Raw genomic sequence first — 21,344 nt, forward strand, 5'->3', positions numbered from 1 at the left:
TGACGTTTCAAGCTTTGCAAGCCAAATTCATTCTGAATATCCAGACCTTTTCAAGGATGAGATTGGTAAGCTTCCAGTAACATATTCAATGAAACTGGACCTAGCCATGCAGGGCAGGGTCAAATCAGAATTACAAAGAATGGTCAAAATGGGTGTTCTTACCCCAGTCTCGGAGCCCACTGAATGGGTATGATGAGCAATGGATTCGACGAAGCAATGAATGGGTAATTAGCAGTCTATGGGGGAATCAGTTGTGGTCTTTCTGGAGGCTGGTATGAAATAGTAAATAAACATTTATATCTGTATCTATCTGTATACGCTGACCCTAGATAAACAATCTCTACACAAATAGCAATCATAGCAACAACCTAATGCCAAGGACTTTGGGAAGAGGTTTGATTAGCTTATATTTACGTTCCACGTGGCCGGGTGATCAGTCCGGCGATGGGGTATGTCTTCCACTAGTTGTTTTTGCCATTTAGGCATAAGTTCCTTGTGTAAGCGTTCTTTAGGATGCAGATTTTTTTTTCATGCTATTTAGGTGCTACAAAATGTTTAGCAAAAAGAGACAACAATATGTTTGATATCTAAATGTTTGACTTTTTTTTTTTTTTTTTTTTGGAATCGAAACTGGGAATCAATAAGAATCTGATTCGATAAGCAGTATCGGTATAACTAAAATTTAAATGATACCCAACCCTAATGAACACTCCCATTAATGTTGAGCAGAAACTGTGTTAAGGGTATAATAGTGTTTATAAATGTTCAAAATCCATCTCTTACTGCTTCTTAATATTTTTTGGGATTAAACTTGTACATTCAGAAGCGGTTTCTTTTTCTCGATTAACATAATATTTTGACGCTTTTAATCTGTCAAATTTAATTGAAGTCACTAACTGTTTATAATGTCAGATTTTGTTCCACCCTTATTTTTATATTTTATATTCCACTTTTAGCTCTTGTCCTCCCAGTGATTCAGCTCTTGTGTTATCTGAACAGATCTCTTCAAACAGACTTTGCTTATTTTGTCAGGTTTATTCTCCCTGTTGCCTGCCTCTTGTAAAGCGCGCTCATTTTGCTTTCTTACTCCTTTGCCTCCTCAGCTCAACCTGGTTTTCATGCACTGTTGAACTCCACTTTCTTGAAAAGAAATGAGGGCTTCACACAGCAGCCTGCATCAATTGCAAGTCACTGTTATTTTGTGCCAGACAGGCTTTACCTCACTTGCGGCATTGAGCTCCACCAAACACACTGTCAGCTCAATGTTTGGAACATAGGCCTGCCTCTTGTTTGGAATCAGCTTATTTTGCTGACTTTATTTCCCCCCACAAAATTTAATTTATCTTTGGTTAACAAACAAATAAATAAATACACACATTTATTGCATCTCGCAAAAGCACCCCTAAATCAAAAGAAAGGAATACAAAATTGTATTTAGTTATTTGTTTGTTTGTTTGTTTGTGTGTGTGTGTGTTTGTTTATTTATTCATTTTGCACTACCTTTATGCCTTCATGAATTTTAATTTTATCATTTTTATTTGATTCTTAGTACTGTAGTGCAGTTTTTATTTTATTTTTATTTTATTCGTTTTTGCTTAATTATCATTAAATGAACAATAAACAAACAAACAACAACAACACATTGCTAATAATCCTGAAAACAGGTTTAATTTTCTTTAAGAAATGTGACCTGGACATGTTCTCGACATGTTTCATGAGATTCACTCACGTACATACTACATAGAGAATATCTCAGACTCCTCTCAGATCTCAGTGCCAAAAACAAAATAGTCTCATCATCAAGGAGATGAAGCTCTGATTTGGGATGGAATATTAAATTATACGCTAATGACTGTGCTGTAGCTGCCATCATTAATGCTTGTTAAGGATATTAATGATTATTGTCAAGACTGTGTAGCTTTTGATTGGATTTACTTTCATCTTTGATTTGTGACCATTTCTCCTTGCTTTCGAATGTCGGATTTAATATTTCAGATAAATACCCTCTGCAGTCATTCAGTTTGAATGTTTGGCAAGCACCATGACTAAATAACCTGAAAAACAAATATAAAAGATAAAAAAATAAAAATAAATATTGCTCCAGGACTGTAGCTGTGCAAACCATTACTGTCACGGCTTCAAACTAGGGCACTTGCAGGAGAATTCCTTAAGTTGAGCACACACACAACAGGGAACATGAAGTTTACACACCTTGAGTTTCACAAAAAGAAGGTGAAGTGAAGATTTAATAGGCACCTTGGAATATGTAACAAAATAAATAAAAAAAATAAAAAACTAAAGACAAGAATAGCAGCAGGTAAAAAACAGAAGAAATTACACCAAAGCATGTACTGAGAAAAAAAGATTGTTCACTCTCAAAATAAAGGTGGTATGAAGAGATAGATTTTGTTTTACCAATAGCTTCTCCAGGGGCCTCATTTATCAACAGTGTCTAGAAAAGGTTTTATATTTAGTCCTACGAATGAAATTTAGACAAGTACAAAAATATCTGTATTTATCAAACGTGAGCACACGGTTCTTACGCACACCAGTAAGTAATCATTGTTGATAAATCCCAAATGTTCTTAAGCACCATGCTCGTTCACGTTCATTGTCATTTGCATTCAGAAAAGCCTCCAATGAACCATATGTGGTCACAACACCTCCCTTTATAACTCGTGTGAATGTACAGTATATGTCCTCACTGAAATCATGGCAAAGAGGGGAAAAAAAGAGGAAAAGAGAAACTTCTCAGAAACTCAAATTGAAGTACTGGTGAGCCAAGTGGAAGAAAACCAAAAAGTGTTATTTGGGTCATTCACTTTAGGCAACTAACAAAAGAAAAAAATGTACATGGGAGAAAATAATGGCTGCTGTTAATTCTGTTGGGTCAGAGGACAGAACACCGCCAGAAATAAAAAAGAAATGGTTTGACATTAAAATCACTGCCAAAAAAGGGTCACAACATACAAATGGGAAATGTCTGCTACTGGAGGAGGACAAAAAAAACACGTTCTCTGCGTAGCGCATGGTTTGCCAAATCTTCAAGCAAAGCGAGATCAGCCATGACTAGATACATTTCAAATGAATTCCCAGCTGTCTTTTATAGCTTTTCACATCAATTATGCAAATGTATAGCTTGAACTATGAAATTACTAATTGAGTATTTGCAATTAAAGGACACAGAAAACACGTGGCGGCACTTTCTTTTTGTAGTATCACCATTCTACCACTAGATTCTCCATATAAGCACGTTCAGAGTTGTGCTTATATTTACACACATTCCTACATAAGTACAAGTTGGTAGATCCCATACTTTGAGTGCAACTGTTCTTACGCACTCATTACGCACACATCTGTGCGTACGCACTGTTGACAAATGAGGCCCCAGGTGAAAAGAAGTAGAGAAGCCCTTGTGTGTCCATGTTTCACAATGGAAATTGACTGCTTGCACTGCAATAATTTTCTTCACAATCTTGGTTATTTGTTGTAAGACCAATGGATTGATGCATAGAAAATAGACACAATCTTATTGCATGAATATATAAGAACGGGGATGGTTCTAACGCTGTCAAATTAACCGCTTAGAAATTAGCTACAGAGATGAAATCAAAATCGTACATGGGCACAATCTTCCTGAGGTCATGGTAAACAATGTTTAAAAAAGAAATAAATCTGGGTTGTAATTTACTTTTCTTTTTTTTTTTCTCAGATCAATGCATAAAAAAAACAAAAACAAAAAAAAACATTTATATATATATATATATATATATATATATATATATATATATATATATATATATATATATATATATATAAATAAATGTACGGTCAAATATGTACTATTGTGTTAACATTTTATTGACAAAAAATGCGTTAGAACACATTCATCTCAAAGACGAGTTTGTTCAGAATCAGTTACATATAGCAGGTCGGCTGACTCTATTTCCTTCTCATACATTCACGTAGCGTCACAGTGCATTTCCCTGTTGAATCCCAGCGTCCATTGACTTCAATGGGGGTGCTTTGAACAGTTTTTTCAGTGCTTCGAAACTAGACGGTCATTGGATAAATGCTGCGATTATGTCCCGCCCACAGACGCTCAGTGTCTCTGGGGGTGAATGGAGGAGTGGGCTGGCCTGGACTGCTGCAACCTATTTCTTGGTATTTGCTTGTCGAAATTGCTAGCCAATTTTCATAATACATTTCACACAATTATACATGTATATCTTATTATATTATTACTTATTATATTTTTTATATTATTGTTAGTAATAATTATTAAAATAATTAAAATAAATTATTAGTAGTAGTATTATTATACTTTATTAGATTATTATTTATACCTTTATTATATTATTACATTTATACAATTATACCTAACTCTGCTGGCCATTGAGAGGACACTGGTCAAGTCACTGGAAAAGACGCCTAGTTGGTACGACAGGGTCACAGAGCATTTTCTTGAAAAAATTTATTTACTTTTAGCTGTAGTCTAAATTATTTTTTAATTGGGCAGTATTGGGATTCCCCAAAATTCTTCTACTTAGTAATTTTTGCAGATCCGTGTGAACAGGGATTGTTTTTTTTACAATGTTGTTGTGTGTGCGCGAAACAGAAAATTTTCAAAGACGCAATGGAAAAACGTTTATGTTTTTAGTACACCATTGTCGTGTAATGTACATGTAATCTAACATACCTTGTTGTTAGTTTCCTTGGTTTCTCATTAGTTACACCTTTGTCTCATTTAGTTTCCTTGTTTGCTGCTGTGTATATATAATTCCTTTCTTGTTCAGTTCAGTGTCACTCATCATCTTGTATGTGTAAAGTATATGTCATTACTCTCCTGGGGTTCTCCTGCATGCTCTGTTAGTTTAATAAAGACTGTTTATGTTTATATATCTGCGTCAAGTATTTGGATGACTACTACATGTGACAAATATTGGGAGTGTTAAAATAATTATATTAGAAATGTTTATGTGAAACTACTTTCATGTTCATTTATACAAATGGTTTTTTTTGCAACACGTAAGTGTCCAAAACTGTACTTATTTAGTTCATGTAATTTTGTAATGAGACATTTTTCAGCTGATTGTACATTTGATTTTTAATCATCTTTTTATTTTATGAATTGAGAATCTTGTTTCTTTTCAGGCTGACTGGAATGAATTTGCCATCCCCTGTCATCAGTAGCAAGAATTGGCTGCGGCTTCACTTCACGTCTGACAGCAACCATCGGAGGAAAGGATTTAGTGCCCAATATCAAGGTAAGGGGTCACCGTGTGTAGGACACTGGAGGAGAAGAGCGCCCATTATTGGCAGATGTGGGACAGTTGGCAGTGAAAGAAAGCATATCCCTTGGTGTGTTCTGCTGTAGCTAAAAATTACATCTTGGCTTGTCTGTGACTCAATAAGCAGACACATTGCCTGAATGATGATTACAGCGTCCCACCATACCCCCCTTTAAATTGGGAAATCAGTCACGACAGTAGTGAGGGAATTCATGTTCCTAACATGAATAACACAAGATGAGGCCCTTTTAAATCATTTTCATGATATGCATTTATGATCGTGTTTTCTATTTGCATAATAAGCGAGGGATGCTGTGAATCTCAGGGGAAGCTCAGGGGATTTGTAGAATTTGTTACATTTTAGAGCGTTGTACATAAATTCACTTTCTTTGTATATATCAAACTATATATGCACTGTTGAAATAATGCAATTGGTGTAGGCTACAAATTATGTGCTTGCTTACAATGGATTGATGCATAAGTAAATGGTCACAATCGTAGTGCATGAATAGGTGAGAATGGAGATGGTTGTAATGCTGTCAGTTTAACCGCTTAGAAAGTCGTTGCAGAGATGAAATCACTATCGTACTGACTGATGGGGGGTATGGGGGGCTGTCATACAGAGATACAATTATGCAAATTCAATTTATTTCATGATTCCCAGGTCATAATTGGCATCCTTCATGACATAATTACAGAACTGCATTCAGAATTACTTTGAAATCTAAATTGGCTCCACATGATGAAAATATTGGTAGCACATCCAGATGCCAGAATGGTAGTTGTGTCTCGGATAACGAAGTGGACGTCATTCACTAACCTCCCCCTCATTATTATATTTTTAGACATTAACCTTCTTAGTATTCCTCAATCTTTTCATTATAAACAATAAAACAGGAAATCAAAAATTATAAAAGAATGTCCGTTTTCTAATAATTATTTTGTAAAAAGCATATAGGGTCAGTCAAGTCAAGTCACCTTTATTTATATAGCGCTTTTAGCAATTTGAATTGTTTCAAAGCAGCTTTACAAGGATAACATGAAATTATAGTAACAGAGATTGTTTTGGCTTTACAGCAGCTCTATTATAAAGTTATTGTCCAGCTAAAGTTAGTTTTGATTGATTGATTCACTTCCGTTGCAAAGATCATTAGTTATTAACTTAGGGGCCACTAACACAACACCGCTCTAACAGGAAAATCCTTAACGTGCTCCGGCCGCCCATCCGCACAAAACAGTGGCTGGTGGCTCGAGAACGCACTCCCGGAAATAGGTTCCAAGGTGCAAACGATTGTCAGTTATCTCTGCGCAAACCTACGCAACCTCTGTGTGAACACCGACGTCACGCAAATGCGCATCACGTGTTCAGTCTAAAGGTATGCACGATTTAATGTACACTCACCTAAAGGATTATTAGGAACACCATACTGTGTTTGACCCCCTTTCGCCTTCAGAACTGCCTTAATTCTACGTGGCATTGATTCAAAAAGGTGCTGAAAGCATTCTTTAGAAATGTTGGCCCATATTGATAGGATAGCATCTTGCAGTTGATGGAGATTTGTGGGATGCACATCCAGGGCACGAAGCTCCCGTTCCACCACATCCCAAAGATGCTCTATTGGGTTGAGATCTGGTGACTGTGTGGGCCATTTTAGTACAGTGAACTCATTGTCATGTTCAAGAAACCAATTTGAAATGATTCGAGCTTTGTGACATGGTGCATTATCCTGCTGGAAGTAGCCATCAGAGGATGGGTACATGGTGGTCATAAAGGGATGGACATGGTCAGAAACAATGCTCAGGTAGGCCGTGGCATTTAAATGATGCCCAATTGGCACTAAGGGGCCTAAAGTGTGCCAAGAAAACATCCCCCACACCATTACACCACCACCACCAGCCTGCACAGTGGTAACAAGGCATGATGGATCCATGTTCTCATTCTGTTTACGCCAAATTCTGACTCTACCATCTGAATGTCTCAACAGAAATCGAGACTCATCAGACCAGGCAACATTTTTCCAGTCTTCAACTGTCCAATTTTGGTGAGCTCATGCAAATTGTAGCCTCTTTTTCCTATTTGTAGTGGAGATGAGTGGTACCCGGTGGGGTCTTCTGCTGTTGTAGCCCATCCGCCTCAAGGTTGTGCGTGTTGTGGCTTCACAAATGCTTTGCTGCATACCTCGGTTGTAACGAGTGGTTATTTCAGTCAAAGTTGCTCTTCTATCAGCTTGAATCAGTCGGCCCATTCTCCTCTGACCTCTAGCATCAACAAGGCAGTTTCGCCCACAGGACTGTCGCATACTGGATGTTTTTCCCTTTTCACACCATTCTTTGTAAACCCTAGAAATGGTTGTGCGTGAAAATCCCAGTAACTGAGCAGATTGTGAAATACTCAGACCGGCCCGTCTGGCACCAACAACCATGCCACGCTCAAAATTGCTTAAATCACCTTTCTTTCCCATTCTGACATTCAGTTTGGAGTTCAGGAGATTGTCTTGACCAGGACCACACCCATAAATGCATTGAAGCAACTGCCATGTGATTGGTTGATTAGATAATTGCATTAATGAGAAATTGAACAGGTGTTCCTAATAATCCTTTAGGTGAGTGTATATGTGCGTCCTTTTTTACAAATCTGGTCTTAAAAATGTATAATACAGAATTATTTATCGCGTCCGCATAGCCACATGGTGACTCTGTACAGATAAAATGACAACGTTTTATATGTACAGCGGTAAAAGGAAGGAGAAGGGGGTCTTCACAGGGGAGAGCCTAACTGACACTTCAGGACTGCTTTGTCGTCGTGTCCAGGCACAGGTCCTTCATCAGATCTAGATCCGGCGGACTGCGGTAAACCTCAGGATAAACAGAGAGACTAATATTAACGTAGACACCATCCTTCTTACGATGTAACAAGTACATCAGGATTTATGGGAAGTGTTCCCGGTTCCGGCTGACCTAATCTATGCAGCCTAACATTGAATTATATACGTTTATAATGTGTTATGTGTATACTAGGCCAAAGAGATGTGTTTTTAGTCTAGATTTGAACTGACAGAGTGTGTCTGCTTCCCGGACAATATTAGGAAGACTGTTCCAAAGTTTTGGTGCTAAAAGGGAAAAGGATCTACCGCCAGCAGTCAATTTTGATATTCTAGGTATTATCAACTGGCCGGAATTTTGAGACCGCAATAGACGTGAAGGACTATAATGCGTTAAGAGCTCGCACACATACTGGGGAGCTAAACAATTTAGTGCTTTGTAAGTAATCAGCAATATTAAAAAATGTATACGATGTTTAATAGGGAGCCAAATGTATACGATGTTTAATAGGGATGTTTAATAGGGAAGTCATACTTCCTGGTTCTGGTAAGAACTCTAGCTGCTGCGTTTTGGACCAGCTGTAGTTTGTTTATTAAGAGTGCAGGGCAACCACCCAGAGCATTACAATAATCTAGCCTTGATGTCATGAACGCATTAACTAATTGTTCTGCATTTTTCATTGAGAGCATATGACGTTATTTAGATATATTTTTAAGATGAAAGAATGCGGTTTTACAGATACTAGACACGTGACTTTCAAATGAAAGATTGGTATCAAAGAGCTCACCCAGGTTCCTAACCGACGACGAAGACTTGACAGAGCAGCCATCAAGTGTTATACAGTATTCTAGGTTATTGTTGCACAGAAAAAAATTAAAAAATAAAAAAATAAAAAAAATCTTAGGATGCTAGCACACTTTTTTTTTCTTTTTTTTTCTGTGCAACAATATTTCAATCTTTGATGACTCCATAAGTGCAATTCACCTTTAGTTTTCAATGTGGTAATGTCTGATATGCATTGAAGTAATACAAAGTACAACAAAAGAATACACTAGTATCATCAGCAAAACTTGAAATGGCTCACAATTTGCTGCAGAGCAAGTACTGACCGAATATATTGTCTCACTGTCACTTGATGGTGGATCTGGTGAAGAAGCTGTCATTGATCAAAATATTGATTTTGAAGACGTTGAAAATGATAGTTTTGAAAATACTCAAACTGAACCCTCCCAAGTTCAAAAAGGTAATGCAATATGCTTTATTGAATTTTTTTGTAATTGGTATTAAAATATCAGTTTTATACTATTGCGGCAGTTAGAGATCCATCCGTGTTAGATATAGATCCGGGTCGCTAAAGACCTGAATATGTAACAATGATTAGAGAAACATTCATGCATTTAAAGGTTAAGATCTGTCATACACCTGCTAATTAAGAAACTACCTCTGGCCATCAGAATGCTCTCATTTTGATGGCCCCTGCAAGACTAATTCAAGCTTGAATTCAATGAGGTGTTGGCACTCTTGGGCACTCGACAGGCTTTGGTAACTGTATAAATGGATTGTGATTTCTACTTCTACACACTTGACCTCTACCCTCTCTCAACAGTGAAGAAGGCCATCGAGCTGAAATCCAGAGGGGTGAAAATGCTTCCGAGCAAGGATTCAAGTCACAAAAACACAGTCTGTAAGTGCACTTCAAGTCAGTTGAACTTAGAACCTCACAAGCTGGACCTAATAAGTCAAGTCAAGTTATCTTTATTTATATAGAGCTTTTTGCAATACAGATTGTTTCAAAGTAGCTTTACAGAGATAACAGGAACATAATGCAACAAAGCTTGTTTTGGCTGTACAGCAGATCTAGAAGAAAAATGTGTCATTGTCCAGCTTAAGTTCAGTGTTGATTAATTTCTGTTGTAAAAATCATTAGTTATTAACTTAGTTAATTTATCTATACAGCAGCTCTGGAGAAAACAGTGATGTCATCATCCAGCTTAGTTCAGTTCTATATAATGGTTTCAATGCAGTCAGATCAATATTGTTGAATATAATGTGTCCCTGACTAAGCTTCTTTCACTGTGGGCCATGAAGTCTTGCTAGAGATAAAACATGAGGTAAAATGTGGAAACTTTACACCCCTTACATACACGTTCTTCCTAATCTTGACTTATTTTGGACACATCTGTAGTTTTTGCATTACTCTATGTATTGCAAAATCTCCACTGTTTGTCAATTTTACTGTAGGGAGCCACCCCTCCCTAGCATAGACTTTATTACACTGCTTTCTGGAAGACTTGATTCTGACTGGTCAATCACACCATTACGCTTTCAAAATGTTTTGCATAATGATCCCAGACTGTGTAATTGTCAGATTTCCTACGTAACTGTGCTAGTTTTTATATTTTTTATAAAACTGTAAGGAAGGCACAATGGTGGTAGTTCACAGAACACTTCTTGGGCAGTTCAAACTTACAACCATTATTTTACCATCATTAACCACCACGCCACACAATCCAAAATGTCAGTAATACTATTGGAATGTACAGCGGTGTTCCTGATAAATATATATAATCTATACATTATTCATTTAAGAATTGAATAGAAGCATGAATTAATTAAAGATAAACTGTTCCATTCTCCTCAGCACAACTGTATTCTTCTCAGTCACTATTGTGGCCTTGCTTGTTTTCATCATGAATTTAATAAAGATGCCCTTGATGATATTCTTAATAGGATGGAGGAAGCTACGCAACGTTACGCTGTATGGATGATTTCGCCCGTTCTGCGCTTCGTTGAACATGTTCCGTGGCAATTAGCATTACAAAAGCTGCTGACTCTGTGAAGTACACCACTTCAGTTGAGCTTCTGCAAAACATACACAGTGTGTGCGTGATGACAATAGCTTGTTTATGGACATGAGAGAGGTTGCCTAGGGTTTTCATGACAAACGGCCCAGTTCACTTACAGCAGATGAAGAGATTTTACTAAAACAAACCACACACTCAGTAATTTTAGTTACTCGCATGAATATGGCTTTTAATGAATTAATCATATGGCATATAATGTAACTTTTATGGTGGCATATAATTGCAACTGTTTTATAGTGTACATTAAGTCTTACGTTGCCAGACTTTGACTATCGCCATAAAAACTCTTTGCATTCTGACCAAGAACAGACCACTTAAAGGATAACTGTCGCCAAAATGCAACCTAGGGTCTTTTTGTTATCTACCCGAGGCAAACTTTAGTTTAAAAGCATAATTAGAATGGAAACGCCACTTTTAAGTTTGACCGTATTTTCGTTTTCGCTATTTTTAAAACACTAAGAAGGCTCGACACAACATGAAACTTTGCTCGAAGTATGACCAGGGGCTCTACACATGAACTCGACCATTGAGAACATTGTGTACACAGAGTTTACTAAAAAGAAAGATTTTGAACAACTCACTGTAGCTGTGTCCGCTGCCATTTTGACAGTCAAAAATAGTCAATCTCGGAATGCGAATGAACTGAATTTTAGTATTGCTTCTTATATGAGCATCCTTTTTCAAATGCAAGGTCAATATTGATTTTCACTAACGACAAAACAACAAATTATCTGTGAATTTATATGAAACTAAGCTTTAGGAGCTTTCCATCTTTACTCTCCTCCCTGTTACGTTGCATTCGGAGATTGACTATTTTTGACTGTGGACACAGCTACAGTGAGTTGTTCAAATTCTTTTTTTTATTAAACTCTGTGTACACAAACAATGTTCTCAATGCTCGAGTTCATGTGTAGAGCCCCTAGTGATACTTCGAACAAAGTTTCATGTTGTTTCGAGCCTTCTTAGTGTTTTAAAAATAGCGATTTTTTATGCTATCATAGAAGTGCCCCAAGCAAAAAAAAGCAGTCCTGAAGTGTAAAAAAAAAAGGCAATTTGACCGAAAACGAAAATATGGTCAAACTTAAAAGTGGCGTTTCCATTCTAATTATGCTTTTGAACGAAAGTTTGCCTCGGGTAGATTAACAAAAAGACCCTAAGTTGCATTTTGGCGACAGTTAGGTGTCCACTTTTTTTTTATGCACAATGGTACAACATTTTATTAGAAGTTAAAATAAACAATACAAATATACTGTTATATTGAGCATTTTTTACTACTCATCCAATAAAGCGTTGCAAATAACAATCAAATCAGAAAGTATGGTGCAATGCAAAACTACTGACTATGTACTGTATAATACAATGTATTTGACTTTTATTGCAAAATATTATGGTCTATTTATACATATATTAGTTTTTTTGAGACTCTGGGCCCTATTTTAACGATTTGAAACGCAAGTATCAAGCGCGAAACGCAAGTAACTTTGTGGGTGGGTCTTGGGCGCTGTTGCTATTATACCGGCGGGATAAATGACTCTTGCGCCCGACGCAAATCTAAAATGGGTTCGTCTGAAGTAGCTTCATTATTCATAGGTGTGGTTTGGGCGTAACGTGAAATAAACCAATTAGAGCGACACCTCACATTCCCTTTAAGAGCAGACGCGCTTGTTCCATGGCGGATTGATATTATAACGGCGGATTTGCCAGGCGCACGCCAGGAGCGGTTCACAGCCGAGGAGGCCAATGTTCTCGTCAGGGCCGTAAAAGACAGAGAAGTGACATTGGAGATGGGAGAAACCCACCCAAATTATCTTCGGTTAAAAAGGCGTATAAAAATTTGGGTAAATTAAATGTGTAAGCTAGATTTATGCCTATTTTTTCACATCTTCATGGACACAATAATGATTTCCCTCGTGTGTTAATATTTTTCCTTGTAATAATGTATGGTTTTCTAAAAATGAGAACTGCTGCGTCTGTGTGTAGATGAGATAAGCAAAGTGCATGCGCGTTGTGCACACGCTACATTGATTATGGCCAAGCATGCGCCCTTAAAATAGCATATGAATAACATGCGCAACTGACTTTGGACTAGGTTTTTCCTGGTCGGTGGCGGAATTGTTTTCTAAACCTGCAAAATAGCACCAGGGAACGTTTGCGCCGGAACACGCCTTCTCTTTGCGCTGAACCGCCCCCGGGAGCGCAAGTGTATTTCCTAGTTTACCGACGTGCGTCTGTGGAGGGAAAAGTCAGCTGTGCGTGGGTGCAAAATAGGAATGATACATGCGTCGGTGTACAAAGTCAATTGCGCTGGGTGCAAGATAGGGCCCTATATGGACCTTATTGCATGTACTGTATATCAGGAGTTCAACAGGAATTTGATGATTAAAATTGTTTAAAAGATGAAATCATACTGGATTATTACAGAAGCACATGTCATTCCTCTACCTCAAAGCTCATGACAGATATGTTTTAAAAGATTTATACATTGCTAAAAATGGCTAAATTTATCTGAAGAAAATGAATGTGATTTCCTACACTTGGTAAAACACTTGGGTTGCTAAGTTAGCGAAGTGCCTTACAGCACCTTTAAGAGCAGCCCTTAGATCTTTGATTGGATTGGAAGTACACTTGGCATTTATGTATTAAACGTTTACATGTGCATTATAAGAAAGTCTTTGACACATATTGAGGTGATCGCAGGGCACTACTGGAGGAAAATAAATGCCCAAGAAAAAGATCAGAAAAAAACGGACACCCGCTTTGATCAGACAGAATAACTTTGGAGACTGATATCAACAATCAAAAGAAATAACATTTGAAGACCACATCAAAAAGAAGGACATGACAGGTGATCAAAAAGCCTCACTCCACAAGCGAAAAGCTTACACACACACACACCACTTGCAAATGCATTGACCTTACCCATGCCCCTTTCAAGGAAAGTCTGTTCACTCGGCGAGCATATTTGCAATGCCTCCTAGCAGCTATTTCTGGCGCCCAAGACCAAGTCCTATATATGTGAATGGTGGAATCCTGGAATCTCCAGAAATTGCTATAAAATCTGATATGAACTGTCCCATAAACATTGTTTCTTATTCTCAAATAACTTTAAACAGTATTTTTTTTCAGGCTAGACTCGCCAATGCGCATGTGCAAGTCCTAAGCGCACACCTGGAAACACTGACTGTTTCTATAGCAACTGGAGATTCTAATGGCAGCTGCAGTGACACGGTGATCACCAGTTTACCAGTAATCACATGGCTATTTAGAAGGAGGGATTTAATTCACCATATTGCGTGTTGCACCGTCTTTGTAAATCTAAAGTTTTTGCCTTACCTTATGATCCAAGTGTTCATGAAGAGACATCTGACTGACATTTTATGTGCTATTAGAGAGCAAGTTTATATCAATCAACCAATCAATGCACATTGATGGTCTATGGACATATGTGTGTAGACAATACTATATATTTTTTATCTGACAACTTTTTATCTGCCCTAAACTAATAATTAGACACATCTCAAAAACAATATACGGTTCTGCTCTTGTATATCTAGTTTACTTGTTACTAAGTGTCTTGGACATAATTAATTAATCAAAGTCCCTTAAATTGTGTGTGTAATATGCATCAGCTGATTGTTGAATGGACTGTGGATGTACCAGCTGAGGCTGAGACTAAGATCAAGCAAACCTTTTAATTATAAAATGTCTTTCTCAACACAATTCCTATAAATAAACTATTTAAGTACTTAATAGTTATCAGTATTAAGCCTTATTAGTGTTCACTAGCCTAAAGAGTGTTTGGTATGCCAATCCTTAATATGTTATATGAAAAGATGCTATAGGATTTAATTTAAAGGAAATATATTTATTTAGAACAGTGTATATTACTGACTGCATTTAGCTTTGGCTAGCATGTCATGCAGTTGTGTTAGACTACTTGCCATATATATATAATAATAATAAAAAGACAAAAGAGTAAAAAATATGGACCATAAATTTGGCCAATGCTACACCTGAAGTAAAGTCATCCATGAATTCACCTAATGTTATTTTGGCCAGTAATTGAACTCGGAGGGATGTCAGAAAGTGAGGCTGTGTGAACACAAACTCACTGTGGCTTAAGAGGAACAAGAGAGTGGGGAGAGAGGAAACATGGGACATGCTTTGACCTTTCTTTGCTTTTTATGGGAAATAGCCTTGAGCTTACCTAAATCCCCTGTCAGCTCTACAGGAATAGATATTCCACCTGTAAATGTAATCTTTGCTGGCATTCTGATGAGCATTATACATGTGTTTAATTTAATAGGAATGTGCTAGGGATGTCAAAATTAATGCAGCATTTGTTTTTATTTGTCACAATAATACACCTCATAAACACAGTCTAAAATGGGTTAAAAAGTCTTAAATGACAATTAAGAGTTTGGAGACAATCGTATATGTGTTATGCTGAATTTTAGACAACTCGGAATTTTGATTGTTCCCACCTCCTACTTGCAAATAACATCTGGAACTCCGCTTGAAATCGGACATCTGACCTGTGAACTCAGGGCAGATCGATTAACCCGACCTCAGCACTTCCAAGATGGCAGAAAGACCTGCTTCCAACGAGCATATAGCATTGATTTTTCAAAGCGAACACCAGCATTGTATGCTATTTGAACATTGTATTTATTTATTTATTTATTTATTTATTTATTTGACATATAATTTACGCAAAATGCAGTCGTTGTGTCATGGCAATATCATGTGATACACATGTGAAGGAGATGTGTGATTGACTTTGAACACTGAGGTCAGAAGTTGGAAGTTTCAACTCTGATATTCCCACGTCCAACAGTCTCGAACATACAGTAGTTTTAGATTCTGCGTCATGTGCCTGACGTCAGGTCTTAAAGTTACAGCAGCCTAATATACCTGCTACAGTCTGTCATTAATGTTATTCAAACAACAAAAGAAAAACAGAATCAGAATCACTCACTGATCTTGAATGAATAAAATTTGTAGCTTTAAAAGGATTAATCTATATTGTATTTACACAGTAAAGATACATATATGTGTTATTTTACATTTGACTTTATCCAATGTATGTAGTATTTCTTACAGTACCTTATTACTGTTAGACCTACCTGAAAAGCACTGGTTACAAGCTTAAAAACAATGAGCATAATTATTTATTTATGTATGTATTCATGTATTCATGTATTTATTTATTTATTTATTTAGTTAGTTAGTTAGTTAGTTAGTTAGTTAGTGGTGGTTCCAGTAAAATTTTGCCAGGCCCGCTTGGGTCAGTACAAAAAGTACTTAGCGTTGAACCCTGCTGTATGAATGGCACAGCTAGTGTTATGTTCACTTAAATTAAAAGTTGTAATGTTTTTTTAAAGCCTATTAAATGTTAAAAATGATGGCTTTCAATTATACTTCAATATTGAATGGCTGTAATTAGAGTCAAAAATCAATTTAAGGGGCTGTTTACTTTACACCATTTTCAACTAAAAACTGAAAACTTTTTATGCGTTTTGGTCCTTCATTTACATGACAACAGAGTTCAGGGGCCTGAAAACTTCTGAAAACGCCAATCAAACTGTTTTCATCTCTGTGTAAACTACAAAACCGTGAATTTGTGAAAACAGTGATGTCATGCGTATTACGTGTTCAGTCTATAAGCACGTAGTGTTCATTTATAAAGTGACAGGCCTGGCATAAATAGTACAGCGTTTTTAGTCTTTTTTTTTTTTTTCTGATCCGTGTGACAACGTTGTTGTCTGTACACAAGAAACGCAACATTTTCTGTTTTGATTTTCTGTTTTTAGTACATTGTTGTCGTGTAAACGTTACCCTTATATTTAAAGCAGCACTCAGTAGCTTCGGGATTTCTTCGCTGTATTCTCACTTTTTTGTCTCTAGAGCTCCCCCCACAGCTTCGGAATAGATATTTGACAACACTGTTGTAAAAACTCGTTGGTGATTCTCAGACACCAGAGGCTAGTAGATCAACGACATCAAAGCAGACGGGACATTCTTTAAAACGTCTTCTTCATTCGGGTTCGGACAGCGTGAGGGAGCGCAATAATGACAGCATTTAAGCAGATTTCTTTTGGCCGTAAAGCAATTGTTTACATCGCGAGACCTGATATCACGCGAGACTTCCTGACGCAGCGGCCGGCGGCCCGCCGGCTCAAAGTTGCAAGTGCGTATTTTCTGCTCACGGGCACCAGGGGGGTGCGAAACGACCACCATTCAACCCGAAATAAGTAATATCACCATTCCAATGACTCCGAAGTTTTTTTTTTTTTTTTTTTTTTTTTTTTTTTAATGACTCCGAAGCTGTTCATTTAAGGTAAAAAAAGTTACTTAGTTCACCTTTAAAGGTGCATTGCGCAAGTCTCTGAGTTTTTGCAGAACTATGCCCCCTCTGGCGACAAGCGAAACTGCAACCAGAGGTGTGCACGCTCATGGCCCACACGCACACGCACGCTTGCACGAGCACGAGCTGTTCATAACCAAAGGAGCATCAGCCGCACAAATCTTTTGTTTACAGTCATAATGTCTTCAGAGGTAATAAAGTTATAAATCTGCAAGTCATTTTAAATATGTGAAAGGAAAGGCATTTGAGTAAATTACACACTTATGTGTGAGGGAAAAATGGGGGTAGTAGAAAACTTCGGTTTTTGTTTCCATCTATGTCCATGTTGAACTGTTTTATGTGTTTACTGTATCCACTTATGATTGTATTATGGAAACACGTTCATGAACAATATAAGTTATTACTTTATTACTTTGTAAAAGCTCAAAATAATAATCATACCATACACAGTTGGTCAACAAAGTACACTCAAATGTCTCAAGGTAATATTCATAGATTATTACATCATTTGTTGTCATAGATTTGCCGTATCAGACATTAGAGACTGGGCTATATCTTACCGTTTTATCAAGAAAAAAGCCAACTGAGGATCCCGTTTGAGCCCTAGAGCAGACCGGAGATTCCAACGAACAATATTTATATCGTTTTTACCTTTTGTACACAGCCACGTCCAAGTGATCTGAGGGCGCGGGCGCGGGCGCTTCCTAGTGTGTGCAGACCGGAGATCTCTCCATTTGTTGAAAGCCTTCCCGATGTTGACTCTCGTCTTATTCCGACGCCTGTGGCACTAGACAAAAGTTTTCTTTTCTTTGTTTTACGTGGAGTTTGCGTTGGGGTTTGGAATGAACTACAAGCCGGTCTCTTTGAATCCATCTTCTACTTTTGTCGAAAGTTGACTAAAGTTTTGTCGCTCGAGTTGTCTTCGCTGATATGGAGAATGGCGGCGAATACACAAACCTGCCAGACATTACCAGGTGAGCGTGAACGCGCATGACGTCACGCCCAGTCTCAAATTCCATCCCGAATTCCTCTTATTTATTTGACTGTACAGGATTATAGAGGCAATCGCAGTGATCAGAGAAGGACTCATTCAGCCCATCAGGCAATTGTTTAAGCATGTATGGGTTCGAAAAACGGGTATTTTTAACATAAAATGTTGCGCAATGCACCTTTAAAATAAACCATTAGTCTAGCAGGAGAAACAGGTTCCCATGTACCCGGTTTGCATTTTTTTGTAACCTGATTTTTTGGGACCCTGATACTGTCTAGTTAGGATTTTTTTTTATGTTGCCGAGGTCAACTAATGGGTTGGGTTCGTTTGGCGGCCATCTTGAAGTGATGTCATTGCTAGGGGCGAAAAATGCAGATTTTCATATCTCCTGAACCACACAACATACAAAGACAAATGAACCCACTTTTTCATATGATTCTGACACCAGGAATCAAGTGGACAGGTCATTGACATGGTACAACCACTCTTTATTGGTGAAAAATAGGCAAATACCACATTTTAGGCTCATAACGCTGTAACTTTTGTTATTTTGTGCAATAGTTTCCTGCATTAGACCTATTTGTCAAAGACCCATGAATGAGGCGTCAAATCGTGCGGATTATTGAGGAGAGGTGTGCTTTATCTTTTAAAAGCGATCGGGCGTACGATGTTTGCCCGGCGGGCGAGAAATTGGGCACAAAATCCCATAGATTTAACATTGCAATGGATTTTGGTGAGTCATAGCTCTGAGCGAGGATTTTGAGGAAACACATTTAAAGAAGCTGGCAGGCTCTGTAAGAACATACCTCACAATGCAGTGTAAGTTGTACCCCTGGGGGGCAAGAGCTGCCCAAAGTTGCCCCATAGACATACTATGGTGAAGGGACGACCCATGAAACAGGGACATGTGTGTTTATCCTACTATGTAACTTGCATAGAACTTTTGTATTGAACACAACTCTGGATCAAAGTGTCATAAAGACAGGGTGTAGTTTGTCAGGATCAACATGAAGCTATCAACCCACGCCCTAGCAACCATTTAGAGCACCCTAGCTAGGATGCTCGACAGTGGTTGCTAGGGTATGGATAGGAAGTGTTGAAGGTGATTTGTGATTTGCTGTTCACTGCTCCGAGTCAAATCAACCCACACTCATGTTTCTATGACACTTCTATCCAAAGATATCCCTTTGACCTCTTTCAGGGGAAGTCTATGGAACTTGTTGCTAAGGTGTTCTAAATGGTTGCTAGGGCATGGCTTGATAGCTTCATGTTGATCCTGACAGACCACCCCCTGTCTTTACTAGAAAAGTATGAATTATTAGAATATCCAGTGTTATGAAAACAGTAGGTCAACATAACTAGGCATTTCGAAATTAATACAAACCTTAACATAAAGAGACGGACAGTGTTATCAACTGACCAAACACAGTAAAAATCATACTAATAAAGTATACTATGTACAAAAAAAATCTGATGAGCCCAGAATATAAACCCAATGCGTTTAATTACACGTTAAGCATTGCCTAATATACTCAAATGAGATCGACTCAGAAAAGACATCAATAAATGCACGCGTGTCACCTGTACATCTTCTTTGTTGCATGCGCAAATTATGATCACTAATACAAAATAAAACATTTTATTCACAAAAATGTCTCTATTTGTACAAATTGCTGCACATTCGTTGAATTCTGAATTTTGCACACATAAGTTGAAAGCAATTTGTTTGTGGATAGTAAAACATACCGTACAACATACAATTATTATTTTTTAATTTTTTTTACCATGCGGTTCAGGGATTCATACATAGTAATTAGAATGAGATATTGGTGCTAATCTGTTTGTCACAAAAATGATAATGGGACTAAAATACAGTAGGTTTAATTTCCTTTAAACAATGTCATTCCAATTTGCTTCTTTTGATTTTTGGTTGAAATTTTACCAGAATAACTTCAATTCTGGTGAGATCCTTCTACGCTGCCTTGGATTTGAATACCACACACACCAGTTGACTATCACACGTACTGTCTCATTAGTTTTGTTTGTGTCTTCTGTCTCTTTCTCTTACACGCTCTCGCTCTCATGCAGTAAGCCAAGGGGGGATGGCTGCAGACATTTGTCCAGATCCAGGGATTCCTGAGAATGGGAAAAGAATTGGCTCCAGCTTCCAGTAGGTCCTCTTTTTTGTTCTCTTATCTGCTGCATTTATCCTTTTAACTGCATGACACGGCTTTAATCAGGACTGGGCCTGCTGTTTGACACGACTGTCTGAACTCCTATACCGATAGGCCATTACCACCAAGACCTTTGGTCACTGCTACTAAGTGGGTTTCTAATGCCCTTAAAGGAAAAACCAAGGGCTGTTACATGTTCTGCATTTAATGTGAGTGATTCTGAAAATAGAAGAGACAAGCGGTTTATAGATGTTGGACAGAAACCGCTTTCATCTAACAAAAGAAGGAATGGGTCAGGGACATAGAGGGTCTGGGGCTGATGTGACTCATAAAGCTGGTTGTTCTCTGACGGTCATTTCAACCTCGGCAGGATCGGCGCCAGCATCCAGTTTTCCTGTGACGACAGCTACGTACTACAGGGATCAAAGAGCATCACTTGCCAGAGAGTGACTGAAACCCTGGCGGCCTGGAGTGACCACAGGCCTATCTGTCGGAGTAAGTGCAAATATGGGTCTCTTTTCCCCTGCTCAGACACTTTCTGTAGGGATGTTGTCAGATCCTGTTAAGTGAGATGTGTAGCGCATGGCAGTGGGGAGTAAGACCACACAACTCGTAGGAACGGTTGTGCCACACTGATTTAACAAAGACCTCACTAGCACATGTGAATATGTCAAAGAACATGTCTGCTTTTGAATTATGCATTTAAAATATTTTATTTGACGACTATAGCCCTGTTCCAAAACCTGGGGAGTTCCCTACTCCCTACACGACAGTATTTAAAGGCATCATGGGAATGCTTCCAACACAAAAGCGGTTCCAAAATGTAGTCAGCAT

General features: G+C 37.9%; 1 protein-coding gene across 2 annotated transcripts in view; it reads left to right on the top strand.

Moving 5' to 3' along the window:
- The window catches only part of LOC309486929 (CUB and sushi domain-containing protein 1), a 727,180-nt gene that overhangs the window by 475,157 nt on the left and 230,679 nt on the right, over positions 1-21,344 (top strand). For both annotated transcript variants that reach the window (XM_082154400.1, XM_082154401.1), the window contains exons 6-9: positions 5,155-5,267; positions 9,721-9,798; positions 20,425-20,506; positions 20,881-21,005. In XM_082154400.1, coding sequence (XP_082010526.1) covers positions 5,155-5,267; positions 9,721-9,798; positions 20,425-20,506; positions 20,881-21,005 — 398 coding nt within the window. The remainder of the gene's footprint in view (positions 1-5,154; positions 5,268-9,720; positions 9,799-20,424; positions 20,507-20,880; positions 21,006-21,344) is intronic.

The sequence above is a fragment of the Leuciscus leuciscus genome, assembly GCF_965113295.1.
Source record: "Leuciscus leuciscus genome assembly, chromosome: 22".
In the NCBI taxonomy this organism is placed as follows: Eukaryota; Metazoa; Chordata; class Actinopteri; order Cypriniformes; family Leuciscidae; genus Leuciscus; species Leuciscus leuciscus.